Source organism: Mesoplodon bidens, assembly GCF_964165515.1.
Source record: "Mesoplodon bidens genome assembly, chromosome: 8".
In the NCBI taxonomy this organism is placed as follows: domain Eukaryota; kingdom Metazoa; phylum Chordata; class Mammalia; order Artiodactyla; family Ziphiidae; genus Mesoplodon; species Mesoplodon bidens.
The window spans coordinates 103949024-103972038 of record NC_138165.1 but is presented as its reverse complement, the minus strand read 5'-3'; the positions used below and the strand labels follow the sequence as shown (position 1 = coordinate 103972038).

The 23015-nt window shown below is 39.0% G+C and overlaps 1 protein-coding gene across 2 annotated transcripts in view; it reads left to right on the top strand.

The window, feature by feature from the left end:
• PID1 (phosphotyrosine interaction domain containing 1) overlaps positions 1–23015 on the top strand; it is a 247709-nt gene that overhangs the window by 82399 nt on the left and 142295 nt on the right. For both annotated transcript variants that reach the window (XM_081243174.1, XM_081243175.1), the window contains exon 2: positions 20545–20691. In XM_081243174.1, coding sequence (XP_081099300.1) covers positions 20545–20691 — 147 coding nt within the window. The remainder of the gene's footprint in view (positions 1–20544; positions 20692–23015) is intronic.

Below are 23015 nucleotides of genomic sequence, written 5' to 3'. Positions count from 1 at the left end.
GTTTCTAGAAGGCAGATTACCAGGCTCCATCCCCAGAGTTGGGGCATGAGAACCTGCAATTCCACTGAGTTCTCAAGTGATGCTGATGCTGGGTCTGGAATCTATATTTTGAGAGCCACAATGCTAAAGGTTTAAAGTCTTTTTCTTAGTTACATTGATATTTATTTCTGCTAAAGCTTTGTTCTGTCACACTGCAAACATAATATTAGCACATATTTACTGAGCAATAATTATTTATCTAATGTCTTCTCTATGCACACAGATTATGCACATTGAAAGATTATTCATTTCCAATAAACCGCAATGTTTACAATACTCAAAATCACATTGAAGATAATTTAATCTTGGATGAATCAATTGGCATGTCTGTTTCATGCATTGCCTAAGGTGTATCCTTATAAACGTCAATCATAATTTTATGGTACTCCAGAAAAAATTAGATCATTTGAACTTTCTGTAAAATCTGATAAAGCAGAGATTTAAAAGAGGAAGGTGACTTCAAATTTGGAACTTGTATACTAAGTGTGTGTGGATGTAATTACGGCATTTATTAGAACTACAGGAGACTTAGCCAGACCCTTTGACCTGGGTCTTGTATTTGGTGCCTATTTGGGCTTGTGCTGGGCAGGGAGATGAGTGGGGCATGTCCTCTGAAGGGCTGTCTTGAGGAGAAGAGGGACAAGGTGAGTCTAGGCAGATTGGGCTGTTTCTGAGCAAAGGTCCTCGTGGTCAAGAAGGGGTCAGCCTTTTTTGTAGTTTTGTGCTGCTGCATTCAGGGCTAAGTCCAGGACAAACAAATGACATACACACAGCTGCCTTTGCTTAAATCAGCTCAACAGACTGTGTTCTCATACAACCAGATAAAATCTGGCATTTACTTTGTATCTAGCAAGCTTTGCTTTTAGGAGAATTTAAGAAAAAAAGAAGAAGCTGGGAATCTTGCATGACTGAGTTTTATAATAATGTTGCATTAAAGGGAAAATATCATTTTAATAGATTAGTAATGAGAATGGTTCGGGTTTTTAAAGGGATGCCATCATCTGTATATAAATGGTGTAAAAATTTAAGGGTGTCTTGTTCTTTCATCTTCCTTTTGAGTCATGTGTCTCTCCCAACTTACCTTTGGTGTTTCCTGTTCATCACTCCATTTGAACGGTTTGACTTTGTAGCTTTGGGTGAGAAGCACTTTCCTCATGGGGCATAAGAACAGGGGTGGGAGGAGCCCAGATTTCTGCTCGTGTCTTAGAAGAGATGGAAGTGAATTAGTTCTGTTTCTCAAGGCCAGGTGTGGGCTAATCGGAGCTATGAGGGTCCCCAGTTTGCAGGTTCTGTCTTTGAGGACCAACCAATCTTGGGTCAGTTTTCCACCCCACGCCCCACTTTTGCATAGGGTTGCGGGAAGCTCTGGACTGGCGTTCCTTCCTTGTGTGAATAAGGCGGGGGCTGAGACCCTTAGGCTGAGGAGAAGCAGAATTGAGCTCACGGGTGGCAAGAGTTACTGAAGGTCTTGGGACCAAGTGGGGAGTGAATTTTCACCCTCCATTCCAAGCAGTGCAAACCAGAGGGGTGAGTGTGTGAATGAGCCAGTGGTTAAGAAGATGACATGCAATTTCTTTGGATGGAGTTTTTGTATCTGATCTTTATAGAGAGGGTCTGGCTTTGGATTGGTGCCTCAGTCTGTGTAAAGTCTAATTGAGCCTCACCCTGAGTTGTCTTGGCTCTTGGTGTGGTCAGTGTACATCTCCTGCCGTCCCTCCCTCTCCTGACTCATGCCCAGTGCACATGGATAGGTCCACTTCTCTTTCAAATCTTTCTCTGTTGCTTCCAGACCGTAAGAGAGTCTTCCCTCTGAATTTTTAGAGCACGTATAGCCTCGACCACATAGTCTGGCTGTATTTGAAACCGAAGTGGTTTGGTTTAATTTCTATTTGGGCAATTCAAAATGACTTTATAAGTAATAAAATACATTTACTTGAGTGTAATTAACAAACATATACACAAAATGAATGGGATGTTTTCATCCTGGCCAATTATAGAAAATGAACCATGGAGTTTAAGGCATGATTTCAAGGAGGATTTGAGTAACTGAAAAAGATGGGTAAACAATAAAAATTAAATGTGAGAAAATAGGATAATCACCAACAAAAGAATTACCTTTATTTTTTTCTTAAAAAATGAATTGAAGCAAATATGCTAAAACCTTTATATACCACTGTTAATCAAGATGACTTTTGAGATCACAGCTCACTGGTTTAGGCTAGACAAGAGCTAATGACTGCCAGAAGGGACAGGACACAGGAGATGGCCTGTTGTGAGCAGCCACGCTCCTGGCCTTCCCCACTGTGATATTGTGGTCATTCTCCTGAGGATAGAGAATCCGAGGGGGAAATCACAACATAAATTCAGGACCACCTCAAGTAGGGGAGGTTCTACCTTTTCCCCTTCGCTTCTGATAATATAAAAACATATTAGTGGAGGGATTTGATAAAAAGAACTGGTTGGATAGTCGGATTCAGTGGATATGCAGTTTAGGAAAGAAAGAGAAGTAAAATGCATTCCTAATCTCTTTCTTTGATCTCTTTGCTGATGCTGGGACTGAGACAGGTACTCTGGAGAGAGGAGAAGTTTCCTGGAGGGGACCTGGAGAAGACAAGGAGTCCAGTTTTGGGCATTTTGACTTTTGGGTACATGTGGGCTAAGTTATCAAACCTCTTTGTTTCTCAGTTGTGAGTTCTGCAAAGTTGGTTTAAGCATTACCTGAGTCATTACACCTCAAAGAGCACCTGAAATACAGTTCAATAAATGTTAGGCGAGATGATGATGACAATGACGATGATGATGTAAAATGTCAGGGCTTTAATTGGGTAGTCATTCTCCCTGGCCTGTCCAATCAGCATCTTTTCTTGTTAATCCTTTCTTTATCGGAGGGCAAAACCAGCAATCTGCAGAATTCACCCATCAATAAATAGGTCACTAATGGAAATAGGTCACTTGGTGTTTCAGAGAGATGAAAAGAAGAAATGTTGAAATCAGTGTAATAAGGAAAGAAAAGTAACATGACGAAGAATTGAGAAATGAGAAATGAGAAAAGCAAAAACCAAAACCAAAGGAAGGAAAGAAGAAATAAGCCTAGTAATGAATGACATTAATTATGTAATGATTTGCATTGCAATTATGGCTAACTTCCCAGCTCTTGCCCTGAGTCAGGACCTGTGCCCAGTGAAGTGTAGGCACTATAAATGTCCCCATCTACAGATGAGCAGCCTGCAGCTTGGAAGGTTATGTGAACTTCCAAGTTCATGCATCTAGTAAGAGGTGGAACCAACATTTAAATTCAAGTGACCCTCACGGTCCTGGAAGAAGTGAAGCTTCTTAAATGTATTCTTTTTTTTTTTTTGCGGTATGCAGGCCTCTCACTGTTGTGGCCTCTCCCGTTGCGGAGCACAGGCTCCGGACGTGCAGGCTCAGCGGCCATGGCTCATGGGCCCAGCCACTCCACGGCATGTGGGATCTTCCCGGACCGGGGCATGAACCCATGTCCCCTGCATCGGCAGGCAGACTCTCAACCACTGCACCACCAGGGAAGCCCTTAAATGTATTCTTGACCCACTGGTGCATTCCTCCTGGGCCCACAATAGGTTATTTTGCTTCCTTTTGCTAATTGCATGATTAGGAAAAAAGCACGTGAAGATGTCTGTCATACAAAAGAAATATTTAGGTATTTAGGGCTTCTACAGTTCCTTTCTCTTTTTCATGGTAGGGTTGAGTGAAACATTAACAGATGACATAGTAGATGCAGACATCCTTCAAGAATTAATGAAGCCAGCCAGGGCTCATCTGCAGAATGAATGTTATAGGAAAAGATCTTGTGTTAGTATCATCAGTGCTGTCGGTGTCAACTAAAGTTTTTGAAACTTGCCAGAATGTAGGCTTTTGAATTTGAGGACCTGGTTACCTAATAGAAACAACATATAGCAAAAGCTGTATTGGAATGTGTGCTGAATCCAGGAACTAAAAATCATATGTCCCCAGGCCAGAATCTGCTGGGTGTGTGACTGTGAGCTGAGGGGATCTCTGAGCCAAATGGAACCAATTAATGTATACTTAGATGTGGACCTAAGGTTGTTTACCAAGCCAGTTCACTGGTGGGAGTCAAGTTTTTTTATCCTTCTTGTTTTTAATTTAATTTGCTAATTGTCTTTAGGAGAAAAAGGTTGTAGGAACTTTGGACGAAACTGCAAAAATCCAGATTTTACGAGCATGCTGAACGCAACTAAGGAAATATAAAGTTGCTCTAAAATTATATGCTAAATATGCACCTGCTTTGAATTTGTAGCTTTGATAGATATTATTTTTTGGAACAAGTGCAGGGAGCTGTGTTGTACTTGAGGGGCATGATGGAAGGCAATGAACATGGGGTAGTAAAAGCCATCTTAAGCAATCGCAGAATTTCCCTCTCCCCCTAAAAGTCCAGCTGGCATTAGCAGGAGATTTTATGGAAGAAAAAATCTTTCGCAAACGCTCCTTTTGGTTGCAAAAAATTGGAAAGTCCACTTGGGTCTGTTTCCTGAGAGAGGAAATGAATGAAATGTGTGTCATTTGTATCATGCAGTTGTGATACCATGATTATTCATGTTAGTCCTGTAAAAATACCTTTTTAAATAACTGAATCATAATATTGAGTGGCCCAAGTTTAGGTCAATATTTGATTGAAGGTGGTGAATGGAAGCAATGATAAGAAATGGTCTTGTTTGTTTTAGATCAGAAGATAATTTAAGACCAGCAGCCCCCAGAGAGGGATTAGGGTAACATGAGGGTGAGAGTGTATTAGAATCACTTATTTACTCCTTTCCTTTATCCCTCTTTCTATTGTCCTCCAGGATGAGGGTGGAAAAGGTTTGCCCACCGTGTGTAATTGAAAATATTTTCCACTTGATTCTGTCTTGTTTTGAACTACTCTTTCAGGGCTGGTGGCTTATTTTCTTTATTACTTGAAAATATTTATTATCTTCCTGGTTTTTGGAAATACAAAAAAGTTGTTGTTCACAAAGACTTGTGATAGTTTTTACTGACAAGCTAATAGACTCTTAAACAAGAACAGCCTTACTTAAAATTTAAAAAATTATATATTTAACAAGCAAAGTACGACCTGTAACCATATTAATGAGTCAGTCACTTAAGCTTGTTTACCCAACTTGTTTACCCAGCGTTTGCTTGAGTTTCTCAGTATGCAGCTCAGTCAAAAGCAATGAATAAAGCCTGGTTAAGATTGTGGTGTGTGAATGTATAGTGACTTTGCTGTGAGATTTGGTAGCTTAGAGTAGTGGTTACAAGCACCATGTTCCAGTTATGTATTGCTGTATAACATGTCATTTCCAAAATTAGATGTGTAGATCAATAATGACCAATTATTTTGCTCACAAATCTGCAAGTTGGACAGTGCTCTGTTGGGTCAGCTGAGGCAGTTCAACAAGGGCTAAAGGATCTACTTCAAGATGGCTTGTTTGTGTGGCTGGCAAGTTGGTGCTGGTTGTTGGCTAGGAGCACAGCTGGGTTGTGCTGTTTCCTGTCTGCATGTTTCTCTCCTTGGGGCTGTTTGAGCTTCCTCATAGCATGGTGGCTAGATTCCAAGACCTACTGTTGAAGAGACAATAGCTGGAAGCTGCCAGTCTCTTAAAGGTTGAACCAGAAGGACGTAGACCCTTCCTCTTGAGGTGAGGAGTGTCAAAGAATTTGCAGCCATTTTTGATTTATCACAGACCAAATTGGACTACTTATCTCTGCCTCTGTAAGCTATTCACATTCATATCTTTTCGCACTTCTCAAGGTGTTTCTTTACCTGTATCGTCCTTCCCTCCTTTTTACTTCATGCATTTTCAATGGAGGCAAAAATTGGTTCTTGGAATGGGAAAAAACTTAGATATTATAATGGGAATATCTGTACCACAGAACATAAACAGATGCACAATATACCTGTTCTATTAAAATTCCAGGTGGGTGAGGGAGGCAATTAGAGAAAAAAAAAAGTCTGAAAAGGGCTCCTTAGGTAGCTGATTATGTAAAAAACTTTGAGAGACACAGCTTTACTTTCAGCCCAGATCTGCTGTCCTTTCTTCCATAAAGCCTATCCTAGCCCAATTCCAGCAAACTTAATTGTTATATAGTTATAGACATTTCATTTGTATGTCTGCAGTGTATTTAAGCTGGTTGTATTTCGGCTTTTTCTCCCTTATCTGACTATGAACTTCATAATATTATCAAGTACCAATAGAATGCCTGTAATCAATAGTTAGTGAATTGAATAAAAATGAATTAAAGGGAAATTAGGTTTTATAATAGCTTGGGTTCTTCCAGAAATAGACCCTGAGATTTAAGTGCAAGTAGCCTTTTGGGAAGTTCAGGAAACATTGGAGGGGAGAAGGGAGGTGGGGCAGGAAAGGAGAGGAGGCAGTGAGCTGTGTCATCAAGCTTAATCCTGCGGGAAGCTCTCAGAAATGTGGAAAACCAAGCCTAAAACCAAACCGAAACAAAAAAGTACCCCCAACTCAGAGTTAAACCACTTGTAGGGATGGGGAGCTGGGGTATTTATACTCTGGCTCTCTGTCATTCACTGACTGAGGACTCCCAATGATGTTCATCCACTGCACTTGCTGCTTTGGCTTTGGGAAAGGGCCCTGGCAGACAGAAGCAGGTACTGATGGTGAAGTCACAGGGCAGCCAGACATGGGAAGGCCTTAGGACTAAAGGCAGGGCACCAGGAATGTCAGCTGTAGGCTTTCTTAGCACTTTGTGACTAGAATAATAGGAAGAAAGGTGACGAATGGTTTTTGTTTGGAATGGGGGAACTCTTACTTTCTCAATGTCAGTCTCCCTGGTTGAAGTTCAGCTCCATGAATACAGGAAGCATGCTTGTCTTATTCAACACTGTATACCCAGCAGAGTCTCTGATTCAACAAATGAGAGGATTAATGAATAAGTATCAAAATAAACCAGCACAGGTTTGAGATGTGTTCTTTTTTTTTTTTTTTTTTGGCGGTACACGGGCCTCTCACTGTTGTGGCCTCTCCCATTGTGGAGCACAGGCTCCGGAGGCGCAGGCTCAGTGGCCATGGCTCACGGGCCCAGCCGCTCCGCAGCATGTGGGATCTTCCCTGACTGGGGCACGAACCCGTGTCCCCTGCATCAGCAGGCGGACTTTCAACCACTGCGCCACTAGGGAAGCCCAGAAATTCCATTCTTAAACCATTTGGAGAATAGCAGAAAACCCCTCTTCAGATGTTTGGACCTTTTGACTGTTACTCAAGAGGGAGTCATTTTCCTCATTGAAATGGTTTGCCATCTCTGCCAGGACTGGGTGGAGATGAGCCTTTTCTGCTATTGTATTTTGGTGAAACTGGCCTGAGAGATGGCCTACAACTCCTACATGTTGGATCTTGAGGGGCTGCAGGCATAGAGCCCTTCCTTTCCAAGGAAATTTGTGTGATTTCTGTGAACAAAGTATGTCCATTAGTAATGGTTCCTTTGGCTGAGAGTTGTCAGCATCCTACACGTGAGGCTGGATTGTTGTCTGGTTGTGGACTTGGACCAGAGATCATTACCAAGGTGATTTTCAGAATGCAACAGTCTAGTTGATGGTAGTGAGCTGTAGTGTGGAGTCAAGAAATGGAAAGAAGTGAAGGAAGGTGAGAACAGGGTGATTTGGGCGTGTGTGTAATTTGATGGCTTTGTTTTTAAATTCCAATTATGTTGTTTTTCTTTACTCACTTAATCATTCATTTATTCATTAAATATTTATTTCGTGACTGCTCTGTGTCAGGTGCTTTGTGAGGGATGAGGGTTACAAAGAAAAGACAACCTTGTAAACAGTACATTCAGGTGTTATAGGTGGTATGGAAATACTATTGTACAGGTATGGTTCAGGCATAAAGCAGACAGAGAGGTTAATTCTACCTGGGCTGGGAGGTGAGGAGTTTCAGAAAAGCCTTTATAGATGTGATCATAATTGAGAGGACAGTCAACAAAATATTAAAGTTGCTGTCTCCCTCAATGTGGATTAATTTTTGCTCTTTTTAAAAAACTCTCCTAAAGGTATCATGTATAGCAAATGAATTCTCAGTCCTCTGTAGATGACTCTGCAACTCTCCACTGACCCCTGATCAAAGCAAACTCTGGTCTTGCCAAAGCTCTGGCATGTCACCTTCCTGACCATTTGAAGCCTGGGCACAAAATTATTTTAAGTTTCCTTCCAACCTGCCAAGATAATGTTCAATCCTGCATCAACCAAAACATTGTCCTATAGAGGAATTTTGTCTAGCAAAAATGAAGTGAAAATAAAACCAAATGTGTGTAGACATAAATGTCTGTGTGTTCAGAACATTTATCTGCCAGGTCCTGAGGAGCAGGGTATTTACTGACACCATAAAGCCAAGCATCTCAAATGGGAACATTTAGGTGCCCCTGGGGCCACAGTCAGGGCCTGAATGAAGTCCCTTGGGGGACTGTGAGAAACAGTCTTCGGAATCTTACATAATCTTCACTTCTCTGGGCTTTGTTTTCTTCATCAGTGAAATGAGGGAGTTGGTCTATTTCATCTGGAAGGTGTAGTCTGTATTGCTGGCTAGTTCCTCCCACAGAGTTTCATGGCTTATGTTTCTACATTTATTTATGAGGGAGGATAGGACCAATATATCTCTAAGAAGAGGTATCTGAGAAGGGAGATAGGAAACTGACCACAATCACATAGTAGTCAGCATTGGTGAAAGGAAACTGACCACAGTCAGATAGTAGTCAGCATTGGCGAAAGGAAACTGACCACAGTCAGATAGTAGTCAGCATTGGTGAAAGGAAACTGACCACAGTCAGATAGTAGTCAGCATTGGTGAAACCATAAATATCTGAGATGGAAAGAAACAGGGTCTGGAGGAAAGGACCTTTGGAAATGATAGATGATGCTAATGTGCACTTCACAACATTTTATGTGTATCTCCCAAACACAAAGCATTCTTCAGTGCACTTAGTTTTTAACTGATTAAAAATATGAATTGACTTATGCCTTTGCCTAGGATGCATCATTTTCATCCTATCAACAAGAAAAAGTCAGATAGTTTATAAAATCATAGCTTCTCTTGAATCCATCAAAGAGCCAGGGTCATAGTACATCCAACCAGCCTGCAATATACAGAGAATAAAGCCTCCAAAAAGCGACTACATATGAGTTATGGCTCACCTGTGGAAGAGGATGGGAGGAAGATGGCCTGTGATACAAGAAGGAAAGAAAAATTCAGCTAAAATTATTAACAATCTTCTAAAGGTCAATTATGGGCTAGCAAAAGGGTATAGAACCCAAGGTAGCTGTATACCCATGGGGGAGTCACACCATCTTGCAGGCTTCTCTAAACTGACCGCCACTGGGGCTCAGGAGAGGGATTGAGAGGAAGGCTACAGGCCAGAGCAAGCCTCGCTTGACACGTGGTTATCAGGCACAAAGCCTCACCTCAATCTTCTCCCTAAGAAGCATAAGATTTCACAGCTAAGGTAGGGTGGCAAATCCTACCTTAGGTGAAGGTATAGGTGAAGGAGTCAAGGAATGGTAGTTGAAGGTGAAGACCCATTGTAAATTGTGGAGAGGAAAAGAAAAAATCCTCTACATCTAGGGGAAAGGTGGGAAACCAGCCTGGATTCAGAACAGTAGAGGTCCCTTGTAGCAAAGTCAAGATAATTGAGAGCATGATTTCCAAGACTAAAGGACACAGGACATACCCTAGAAAGCACCTAGTATCAAGAAATTTCAGTCAACCTTTAGAGGCAGGGAAGAAGTGTCAAGAGAGACTCTCTCACTCAGGTGTACATAGGAGTCTGAAAGCTGAGGGTGGAGCAGGAATATTGAGACATTCTTCCCAGCAAACTAGACCCTACCCTGAAGACAAAGAAACGCTGGTGGAATTGAAGTCTGTACTACAGCAATAAAGCCCAAACCCAGACTATTTCCAGGCTAGACTGACTTGACACACTGCACTAATGCTCACTAAGCTGTAGAAGGAATGTGGTCCATTTCCGGTATAAATGCATTTACTACACTACTGAAATGATGTCTAGAATTCAGTAAAAAATATAAGATGTACAAAAAATCAGTAGAAAAAACAATTTGTCTTCTGCATTGTGAGGAGACAAAGCCATTAGTAAAACCAGACTCAGTGGCAACCTGAGTATGGAGTTTAAAATAAATGTCATTAGTATGTCAAAGGCTCTAGAGAAAAAAATGGAGGGCATACATGAACATATGGGGAATTTCAGCAAAGAGAAACTGTAAGAAAGAACCAAATGGAACTGCTAAGGAAAACAAGAACAAAAACAGCAACAACAGAGTAACAGAGATGAAGACAGACTATAATGAACTCATCAGTAGACTCGACACAACCAAAGGAAAAATAAGTGAACTTGAAGATAGGCCACTGTGTTGATTGTATTGATTTTCTGTGTCATATTTCATTGATTTCTCCTTTGTCTTTATTATTTGGTTTCTTTTACTCACTTTTGGGCTTCATTTATTCTTTGCTTTTTTTTCTTAAGTTTGAAGCTGAGTTTATTGAATAGAGAACTTTCTTCTACACTTCTAATCTATTTCTAATATTTCTAATACTGGCATTTATGCTATAAAATTTCCCTTAAGTACCATTTTAGTGGCATCCTAGAATTTTTGATGTATTATGTTTTCATTTTCATTCAGTTCAAACTAATTCCTATTTTACCTCTGGATTTATTCTTTCATCCATGGGTTATTTAGAAGTGTGCTATTTAGTTTACATATATTTGGAAAATTTACAGGTATTTTTCTGTTATTGCTTTGTATAGCTTGAATCCTAAATTTACATTTTTTTGTGGCTCAGTATTTTGTCTGTCTTGGTAAATGTTTTATGTACACTTGAATTCTGTTTTTTGGTAAAGTGGTTTATAATTATCAGTCATGTTAGGTTGGTTGATAGTGCTATTCAAATCTTCTATATCCTTACAGCTTTTCTGTCTACTCATTCTATCAATTTTAGAGAGAGCAGTATTGAAATTGCAATCGTATTTGTGTTTTTTGTCTACTTATCCTTGTGGTCTATCATATTTATTTGCTTCTTCATATTTAGAGTGAATTTCTTATAGGCAGCCTAGAGTTGGGTTTTGTTTTTGATTTAATCTCACTATATATTCCTTTTATTTGGGATATTTAGGCAATTTACATTTTATATAATTGTTGACACATTTAATTTTAAATCTGTTATCTTATTTGTTTTCTATTTGTCTTATCTTTTTTTTGGTTAACTTTTTCCTCTATTTCTGCCTTCTTTTTATGATTCCATTTTATTTTCTTTATACTTATATATAACTCTTTGGTTTGTTATTTTAGTCATTGCTTTATGGTTTATAGTATACACCTTTAACTTATTACAACCTACCTTCAAATGATATTAAACCATGTCATATATACTGTTAGATCCTTACAATAGTATACTTCCATTTTTACCTTTTCTGACCATTGTACTAGTGTGGGAATGCATCTTACTTTTATATCTGCTAAAATCCCATACCACATTGTTATTATTTTTAGTAATTTTGAATAGTCAAAATTATCCGATAATTATAAATTATAGATAATTATTCATTATCTTTGAATGAATTTTAAATTATTAGAAAGAAACTTATTAGTCCATACATTTACCCTCTTCTCTGCTCTTCATTCCCTTTTATAGATCTATATTTTCATCTTTTCTTTTGCCTAACTGACTTTCTTTAACATTTCTTATAGAAAAGGTCCACTGGCAATGAATTGTTTCAATTTTATTTTACCTTCATTCTGTACCCAGAATTCTTGATTTGCTGTGGTGTAATTTTCTTCTATTTCTTCTGCTTGGGGCTTATTGAGATTCTTGTATTTGTGGGTTTATAATTTCCTCAAATTTAGAAAATTTGTAGCTGTTTCCTCAGTTTTTTTCTTGTTTTTCCTTACTTCTCCTCTGGGACTCCAGTTATACATATATCAGGATATTTGAAGTTGTCCCTTAGCCCCTTGATGCATTTTTTTCTTCTTTTCTCTCTGTTTCATTTTGAATAGTTTCTATTGTTATGTCTCCAAGCTCACCAATGTTTTTTTTCTATAATGGAATCTGTTAGTAGCACCCAGTGTGCTTTTCCCCTTTACCATTATAGTTTTTATCTTTAGACGTTAAATTTGGATCTTTTTATATCTTCAATATCTCTACTTACCTTTTGGAATATATGAAATACTGTTTTAATGTCTTTACCTGGTCATTAAAACATCTGTGTCATTTTTGGTTGTTTTTTATTAATTGATTTGTCTCTATTATGGGTTCTATTTCCCTGCCTTTTTGCATGCCTGGTGATTTTTGATTGGATGTTAGACATTTTGAATTTTACCTTGTTGGTTGCTGGATATTTTTGTAATCCTATAAATATTTTTCAGCAATTTTTGTGGAATTCAGGTAAATTACTCTGAAGCACTTTGATTATTCTGTATCATCTTTTAAAGATTTGCAGGTGCAATCAGAGTGGCATTTAGTCTAGTGCTAATTATTTCCTACTACTGTGACTAGACATTGAGTACTCTACCCAGTGCCCTATGACTCATGCGTTTTTCCATTCACTGGTGGAAACAGACAATATTGCTCGTTCTGTGTGAGCACCAGCACGTTCATCTCTAGTTCTTTCCAGTGGTTCTTTTCCTTTGGTTAGTTTCCTTTCATGTATACTCTGATTAGTACACAACTGAATATTGAACGGGACACTCTGCAGATTTCCAAAGTTCTCTCTGTGTGCAGATATCTCCTTTTATTTGTCTCCCTGAGCTTTCATCTCTGTCACCTTAGCTCAGGGACTCTGCTGGGCCCTTCTCCTCCCTTCATGGCAGCCTGCAAACTCCTTCAAGGTAGTAAGCTGGACAATTGTATAACTTATCTCATTTGTGTCACATCTTTCAGAGATCACTGTCCTTCATTGCCTGATATCCAGTGTCTCACAAACTGTTGCTTCATTTTTTTTTCTAGTTTATTTGGTTGTTTTAGGTAGCAGGATCTCTTTGGTTCCTGCTACTCCATCTGGATTGAAAACAAAGTAAAAAATATTGATCTTTAGCAGTTTAATTGAATTCAGTTCAATAAGACACTCATACCACCAGGAGCATGTGGGAATAACTTAGAGAAGAACAGCTTTCTAAATGCTTATTTCTATCCCATACGTAATTATGTGGAATGACCAGACAATTGGACCATTTTATTATTACTTCTCTCTATCATTCACTCACACTCTGTTAGTTGAATATTCATAAGTTAAATATAAGTATGAGTTAATTCAGCTGTACTTGAATTTTTTTCATGAGTGGATGGAATTTTTGTTCTATGCTCCTAGCATTTGTTGTTTTCCATCAGGGGTTGCAAATTCAAATGCCTGTAAGGGTCAAGCAAGTATAGGAGTGAAGTTGGTAAGGCATAAATAGTCACTGGTCTTTATTTATTTATTTTTTATTTTTGGCTGCGTTGCGTCTTCGTTGCTGCACATGGGCTATCCCTAGTTGTGGCGAGCGGGGGCTACTCTTCATTGCAGTGTGCAGGCTTCTCATTGTGGTGGCTTCTCTTGTGGTGGAGCATGGGCTGTAGGCAAGCAGGCAGCACGCGGGCTCGGTAGTTGCGGGGCATGGGCTCAGTAGTTGCAGTGTGCAGGCTCTAGGGCTCGAGGGCTTCAGTAGTTGTGGCTCGTGGGCTCTAGAGCGCAGGCTCAGTAGTTGTGGTGCACAGGCTTTGTTGCTCTGTGACATGTGGGATCTTCCCAGACCAGGGATTGAGCCCGTGTCCCCTGCATTGGAAGGCGGATTCTTAACCATTGAGCCACCAGTGTAGTCACACTGGTCTTTAGTATAGAAGGGAAATCTGGCACTGGGGGAAGGAGGGACCATGGTGAATTGCAGAGGAAAATGCCTAAGTAAATAAGGGCGTTTGCAACAACCAGCTGGAGCTCATTGTTGCCCTGAGGTAATGCAAGTTGCTTTTGTAGATATTCTGATCTTTCAAGAGAAGTAGAAATGCAAATTTTAATCATATGTATCTCAGTTTTCAAATACTACTTCAAATTTTGATCATAAAGCAGTCTGTGAATCAAATAAAGCTTATTTACAGGCTAAGTATGCCTTCAGGCTGTGAGCTTGCAACCTGTGTTCAACAATAAATTGTTTAACTGTTAACATATACAAAAATGGTTTAGAAAATTACAGAAACCACTGAAGCTAGGGATACAGCACATAGGTATTTTTTGTGTGTGCATGTGCATATGTATGTATTTCAGATCAGTAACAAAAAATAAATAAGTAGATACACACACACAACCACACATACACACACTCCCCTGAGTGAGTCTTTCACAAGCTTTGGGGGCTTTTTGCATACTCTGTGGGCATGAAGTTATTTTTACGCTTCTCCCACATAATCTCTTGAGAGAATCTGTGATGTTCAGAAGAAATGCTTCCATAATTAAAACTGCATGAATAAATATGGGTGTGTGAACATGAGTATTTTAAGTTAGTTTAATAATAGCTATCAGTTTAATAGATATAGACAGTCTTTTAAATTGATGAATATATGGATGTAGGCCTTTAAACTGTAACTTTTTTGAATATGGCAGTTAATAGGATAATTTGCAGCAAGAAGCTTCATGCCAAATTGGTGTATGTCTTTCTTTTCTTGAAATACCAGATCAACACAAATTGCATTAAAAATTTAATTCTTGAAATAAAATAGTGCAATTTTGTATATGACTACTAGATTTGGGGAGATTATACAACCCTGCTTTACTTTTAAAAAGGACAAAAACTAACAAACAAAACCTTTGCACTAAAATATGTTTAAATGAAAGTTGAATTTAGGTAAAATTTTCTTTTATTCACTCATGTAATTACTCCTAATCATCTAACAAATCATTTGCTGTTTATTTAACAAAATATTTTTCTCATTTTTATGGGGTTTTTTTGGTTAAAGTGCTAGAATAAATATTTAAAAGCAGAAATATGAGAATATACATTAAATATAAGCAAAAGATTATTAGATCTAATTTATTAAAGGAAACAAAAGTCATCACACCTGTTTCTTTATTCATATGTGGGGCCTGAATACACTTGTTTTTTTAAAAGACAAGTGGTATACAATGTAAGGAAACCACAACTGAGTTCCACTAATTCTTACAGAACCCTAAAGTAATAAAATGATTATGTGTAGAAAGTCAAAGCCCTACTGATTTTTGTACACTTGTACAAATTAACATTTGTTTGGGGTACTGAGGTTTTTTCCATTAATTCCATTCACCCACTTGTTCCTTGTGGTTCTCTTGAGAACATTTGCAATATTTTTGAAGCTTGATTAGGGCATTACTGAATCAGTAATTTGCAAGTTAAAACTGACCATTTTAGTCAGCCTTCAAGATGCAAAGATGAGCCAGGGATTAAAACCTTTAATGCCTTCCCTCTAATTTGTGTGAAGACAGTGTTCCAGTTATCTTAGAAAAAGAGGAGGCAGGATTTGCCTTCCAAAGAAGTTCTGTATTTTGGATACAGAATCAATACAAAGGTGAGATACACTGGATTTGAATTGGTAAAATATGTAAATCCCTGCCTGCTAAACTGTCAGAGATTAATTTCTGAATAGGAGTAGGAAGCGCCAACTGTAAAATTATACAGGGCATGGCGATTACCCCATCTGCATAATGGGGCTTGATTTAGAGGCTCTATTTTAGGATCGCACATAAAGCACCAAATGTAGAAAGCAGAGCTTTGTTTAATTTGTCCTAGGCAGTGCCCTAATTTTCTGCAAAACTGTTCACGTCCCTTCTGTAAGAATGAATAACACATTTTCTTTATGGAACCCTGTGCATCCGTCATTTGGGGACTGTAGCTTTTCCAAGCTACTCTATTAGATTGCTCTTGTGTTGCCTTTTTATGATGCTACTGGATTATGTTATTTGAGGTTACATTCTCTTTATTGCACTTGTATGTCCATGCAAAGAACAAGTGATATTATTTTTGACTGGTCATAACAAGCATTTTAAAGTTGACAGATGAGAAAACTGAGGCCCAGGAAGTATAAGGCCATGCAGTTCTGACAGAGTTGGTTATAGCAAATGGGTCTTGGCTACTCAGCAAGAATTGTGTATTATTGCAGGTACAGTATTCGACTGTCTCTTGAGACATGGGATTCATCTTATTTTGGCAGTAGCTCAGAGAGCTTTGTCTTAAATATTAATAACCTAGGGACTATAACACTTCCTTTGGATTATTATTTGGTGCTTGGTCATTAAGGCTCAGCCTATTCAAATAACTAAGTGCAAGATTCACTTTTTTTTTTAAAGATAATGTTGCTATTCATTTATGCAGATTAACATTTATGAGGTCCTTTTAAAATTTTTATCTCCGTTTTATTTTTACAGATGATTTTTTATTAAAAAGTAGTTTTGTATTGGTGAGACTCTGAATTTTTAGGATCAGACACCTAACTCAAGCTCACTTAAGCATAAAAGGCACTGTATTGGTTCATTCTGTCAGTAAGTCTGTGGATAGATCTGAGTCAGATGCAGCTGGATCCAGGGGCTCAGCTTCGTCCTCTGTGACTTTCCATTTCTAAGCTCTCCTGTTGTCTCTGTGTGGTATTATCATTCACAGACGGACCTTGTGGGAAGAGAAGGTCAGCAGCAGCTCTGAACTCTTTACCCCCATTTAGCAAACCTACATATCAACCTCCAAGGTGATTCTGTTCAGCCAATCTTGAGTTTCATCTGAACCGATTCCTTTGGCCAGGTACATGGGGGTGCTCAGATGGTCAGCCTGTGTCACGTATTCTTTCCCAATGTTAGGGGGTGGGGAATGATGAATGACAGCCCCATTTCACAAAGCAGCATATGGTAGTGGAGAAGTTTCCCTAAGGAAGGGTCAGAAGAGTGTTCTTATCAGGAGCAGCTTTAGCTATTACACTCTGACCACTGAAGGTTTACAAGACAGACTCAGAGTTACATAAAAATGTTCATTTTCGGGCTTCCCTGGTGGTGCAGTGGTTGAGAGTCCGCCCCCCGATGCAGGGGACACGGGTTCGTGCCCCGGTCTGGGAAGATCCCACATGCCGCGGAGCGGCTGGGCCCGTGAGCCATGGCCGCTGAGCCTGCGTGTCCGGAGGCTGTGCTCCGCAACGGGAGAGGCCACAACAGGGAGAGGCCCGTGTACCGCACACACACACAAAAAAATTGTTAATTTTCTGTAAAAATATGTATTGTTGTAGACTCAATGATTCATCACATAATCTACATTTATTTCCCTCTTTGCTTTCATCCTTTCACAGTGGACAAAAAAGACAATGCCATTAAAGAAAAAAACACTTTTTTTCTTTAATGTTTTAAAGACATTAAAAAAACATTTTCTCTATTTCACTTTCAAATATTGTCTTAGCCTTTTTCTTTAGCTCTTTTAAGGAACTTCTCATGTCGAATTGTAGTTGTCATTTGATTTCACAGTCTGTACTGATTGTGAGAAATCTTTCAAGCAGAGGTTCACATTTTATTTCTGTTCCAGCTGTGCCTCTCACAGTGCTGCCTGAGTGGGGTTGTTGAGTAAAGGTGGATGGTTGGATTGGTGAGTGATTACAGGGCAGCTATCTACCTGGCTGGAGATGCCCAAACTCTGAAGAATTATGTAGTTGAGGTTACACCACACTGTGTTGAAGTTGGACTTTGAACTCCCTTATTTTCCTATCCCTAAGCTTATTTCTTTTACTTAGCTCCCAGGCAAGGGGGCCTTACATGTGCCCATCTGTAACTTCCAGTCTCTCTGTGTGCCTAGTAATTGAACCATTTGGTTCCGACAGGAATTACAATGGGGACAGGAAGACAGTCTCAGAACTTCTGGGCAGTTTGATTGTCCAACCTGCATGAGAAGAGGGCCACTTCTAGTGCCATCTTTGGGACCTTCCTGTGTGGCACGAGTCAGGCTGAGTTGAGCTTCAATTTCATGTACCTCTCATAGAGTGCCAGCAAAATGGCAGCCAAGGGAGAGTGTTCCCACTTGCTCACTACTTTGTCTTCTGAGCCCCTCTCCCTTTATCATCTTCATCCCATAGCTCCAGATAGTTGCTCACAGAGGCAAACTAACTTCAGCTGTCCCTCCCAGTGATCTCTGTTGCTCTTCCCAGACCACTTTGCAACCCTAAACCTGCACCCTCTTGGACTGGAATCCATTAAGAGCAAAGATAGAAACGTCCAGATTAACATGAAGACTTGCATTTATGCAATTAATATGAAGATTTCCTTACATTTAAAAAACTGCAAATCACTACTCCTTGGGAGACCTAAGTGCAAGTCTCTCTCCCATTTAAAAAATATCAGAGCTGGCAACTTTGTATTCTAAAAAGTGGCTTTATCAATTTGGGTTAAGTCAGAAAGACAGAAGTACTAGGAGATGTATATTAAGAGGTTTATTCAAGGAGTTGGTTTATGTGATTGTAGGGGCTGGCTAGGCACGTTTGAAATCCTTAGGGTAGGCTGTCAGGAAGGGTGGGCTGGAACTCTGATGTAGACTGAAATAGCTATTCACAGGTGGAATTTCTTCTTCAGGGAAGCCTCAGCTCACCTATTAAGGCCTTTAAATTGTTTTAATCAGGCTCACCCAGATTATCTAAAATAATCTCTCTTACTTCCATTCAACTGATTATGGACTTTAACCACATTCACAAAGTACCTTCATGGCAGTACCTAGATTGGTATTTGATTGAATATCTGAGCATGGTAGCCTAGCCAAGTTAACATGTAAACTGATCATCAATGTGGTCAGTGGGAGTTCTAGTAGATTCTGTGTGGACTTGTGAAATACAGGCCTTGAAATCTTGATACAGATTTCAAAACCTCTACTGCCTTTATATTGAATTGTATGGAAACTGTTTTTGGTCATTTATATTTAGGTGAATGTACTTGTGTATATATGTCATCACTCACTTCTTTCAGTACTGTGTTTGTTTCACAAACCATAGCAGGTCCAGAAAGATCAAGTTGGATGAAGTAGTGAGCAGGTATACTTCATGAACCCTGGTTTAGAGATCATTATTTTTACATTTGTGCTGTGTGTTTTTCTTTCACTTTATTACCTGCATTTCCTTCCACAAATACTCGTTGGACATCTGTGAGGTTTCAGGTGATGTTTTAGGTACTTGGGAGAGTTCATTGATTCAAACAGCTTCTGTTTATATGGCACTTATATTCTAGTGGATGGTGAAAGACAATAAAATACACTTTATAGTGGTGATAAGTAGTGATAAGAATAATAAAGCAGGGGAAGGGACTAGACAATAATGAGTATTTATGTGTACCAAACTTAGCTGCATAATTTGTGGGGCCCAGTATAAAATGAAAATCAATGCCCTCCATTCAAAAAGTAGGAAAAAGTGCCATTAAAAGTACTGACAATAAAGCTTTTTCTTTTCTTCCATGAATCTCTCTCTGGAATCATGGTGGGTTTTCTTCCTTTTTTTTTTTTTTTTTTTAATTTGCTGTTTAATCCTGTTCTAAGTTTAAAAAATTTTTAAAATTTTAGATTATTGACATGAATTTATCATTCATCATTTACTGGACCCAAGTAAATGGGAGGATAATGGATGGAAAATGAGGTTAGAGCCACTGTGGGTCCCTGAATCATGCATGGGCTTGAAGGCCAAAGTAAGGACTTAGAATTTTTCAGTGAGAAGAGGGGAAGACTTGGGAGACTTTTGGCAGAAGGGTGACAGCCATGGTGGGATTTTAGAAGGATCCCCTTTGGCTGCTGTGTGGCAAGGTTGGAAATGGCAGGATTAGTTTGGAAGCTGCTATAATAGACCAAACAATGATGGTGCCTGGATTGGGTATATAGATAGATAGTGGTGATTAAACATGGTTGGATTCTGGGCATATTTCAAAAGTAGTGCCAATAGGAGTTGCATATAGAATGAATATTTACTTAGAGTCCTGGCCTGGGGCAGCAGATAAAATGGTCCATTGAGAAACAACGAATTTTGTAAAGTTCTACAGCCAATGCATGGCAGAAGTAGAGAAGCAGAAAACAGAAGTTCTCTGTGTGTGTGTGTTTTTCATCAGCTCTTCTCCTTTTTCATTACCTCTAGACTTTCCCCAAAGTATCTTCTGTAACATCCCTTTCCCAATATCTTCACTTATTTTGCTGAATTCAGCATGGATTACATGTCTAGAATCTCATCTGTACGTATCACTTTGGAAGAACCTCTCAGAGCAAGGTGCTGGTGACTCTACCACTGCCGCATGTTTTCATGGCATCTGTGTAGGGGTTGGCTGTCTCTCACAGTTTCATTTTGGTGGTATCCTGACAGTTTTTTCCTTCTATTTCACTCGATACCTTTTGGCCTGCTCTAGTAAGACAGAATTCATAAAACAAAGATTTTGCTACTGGGTTTGCTGTACAGTTACACCCTGTATAATTCCAAATGATTTAACTCTGGCTTATTTTTTTCTGCTTTCCAGCACTTTCAGACCATGCTGAAGTCTAAGTTGAATGTCCTAACACTGAAAAAGGAACCTCTGCCAGCAGTCATTTTCCATGAGCCTGAGGCCATTGAGCTGTGCACCACCACGCCCCTGATGAAGACCAGGAATCACAGTGGCTGCAAGGTATGAAGCACATGGCCATCAGGGAACCTCCTGGTGGGACAGACAAAAGGATGTATACCCTTAAGGCTCTTGTTCAAACTGATAACTTTTTTAGGAATGAAAATATCAAACAACGAACAGAATAAGCTCATTGAGTGACGGTAGTCTGAATCCATACCCTGCTTTATTTTTCTTGATGATATAGCACTCTTCATCATTTTGGGGTTCACATAAAGACATAAGTTTGGTATGTGTGAATGAAATAGTAATCTCATCATATTTTCTTTTCTTTTTTTTTAACATCTTTATTGGAGTATAATTGCTTTACAATGTTGTGTTAGTTTCTGCTGTATAACAAAGTGAATCAGCAATATGTATACATATATACCCAGATCCCCTCCCTCTTGCATCTCCCTCCTACACTCCCTACATAACCCCTCTAGGTGGTCACAAAGCACCGAGCTGATCTCCCCATAGGATGCAGCTGCTTCTCACTAGCTATCTATTTTACATTTGGTAGTGTATATATGTCCATGCCACTCTCTCACTTCGTCCCAGCTTACCCTTTCCTCTCCCTGTGTACTCAAATTCATTCTCTAAGTCTGCATCTTTATTCCAGAATCATTCATCAGAACCATTATTTTTTTTAGATTCCATATATATGTGTTTGCATACGGTATTTGTTTTTCTCTTTCTGACTTAATTCACCTTGTATGACAGATTCTAGGTCCATCCACCTCACTACAAATAACTCAATTTCATTTCTTTTTATGGCTGAGTAATATTCCATTGTATATATGTGCCACATCTTCTTTATCTATTCATCTGTCAATGGACACTTAGGTTGCTTTCATGTCCTGACTATTGTAAATAGAGCTGCAATGAACATTGTGGTACATGACTCTTTTTGAATTATGGTTTTCTCAGGGTATATGCCCAGGAGTGGGATTGTTGGGTCATATGGTAGTTCTATTTTTAGTTTTTCAAGGAACCTCCATACTGGCTGTATCAATTTACATTCCCACCAACAGTGCAAGACGGTTCCCTTTTCTCCACACCCTCTCCAGCATTTGTTGTTTGTAGATTTTTTGATGATGGCCATTCTGACTGGTGTGAGGTGATACCTCATTGTAGTTTTGATTTGCATTTCTCTAATGATTAGTGATGTTGAGCATCCTTTCATGTGTTTGTTGGCAATCTGTATATCTTCTTTGGAGAAATGTCTATTTAGATCTTCTGCCCACTTTTGGATTAGATTGTTTGTTTTTTAGATATTGAGCCACATGAGCTGCTTGTATATTTTGGAGATTTTGTCAGTTGCTTCATTTGCAAATATTTTCTCCCATTCTGAGGGTTGTCTTTTCATCTTGTTTATGGTTTCCTTTGCTGTGCAAAAGCATTTAAGTTTCATTTGGTCCCATTTGTATATTTTTGTTTTTATTTCCATTTTTCTAGGAGGTGGGTCAAAAAAGATCTTTCTGTGATTTATGTCAAAGAGTGTTCTTCCTATGTTTTCCTCTAAGAGTTTTACAGTGTCTGGCCTAACATTTAGGTCTTTAATCCACTTTGAGTTTATTTTTGTGTATGGTTTTAGGGAGTGTTCTAATTTCATTCTTTTACATGTAGCTATCCGGTTTTCCTAGCACCACTTATTGGAAAGGCTGTCTTTTCTCAACTGTATAGTCTTGCCTCCTTCATCAAATATAAGGTGACCATATGTGCATGGGTTTATCTCTGGGCTTTCTATCCTGTTCCATTGATCTATATTTCTGGTTTTGTGCCAGTGCCATACTGTATTGATTACTGTAGCTTTGTAGTATACTCTGAAGTCAGGAGTCTGATTCCTCCAGCTCCGTTTTTCTTTCTCAAAATTGCTTTGGCTATCTGGGGTCTTTTGTGGTTCCATACATATTGTGACATTTTTTGTTCTAGTTCTGTGAAAAATACCATTGGTAGTTTGACGGCGATTGCGTTGAATCTGTAGATTGCTTTGGGTAGTATAGTCATTTTCATAATGTTGATTATTCCAATCCAAGAACATGGTATGTCTTTCCATCTGTTTGTATCATCTTTAATTTCTTTCATCAGTGTCTTATTGTTCTCTGCATACAGGTCTTTTGTCTCCTTATGTAGGTTTATTCTTAGGTATTTTATTTTTTTGTTGGGAGTATATCCTTAATTTCTCTTTCGGATTTTTCATCATTAGTGTATAGGAATGCAGGAGATTTCTGTGCATTAATTTTGTATCCTGCTACTTTACCAAATTTATTGATTAGCTCTAGTAGTTTTCTGGTAGCATGTTTAGGATTCTCTATGTATAGTATCATGTCATCTGCAACCAGTGA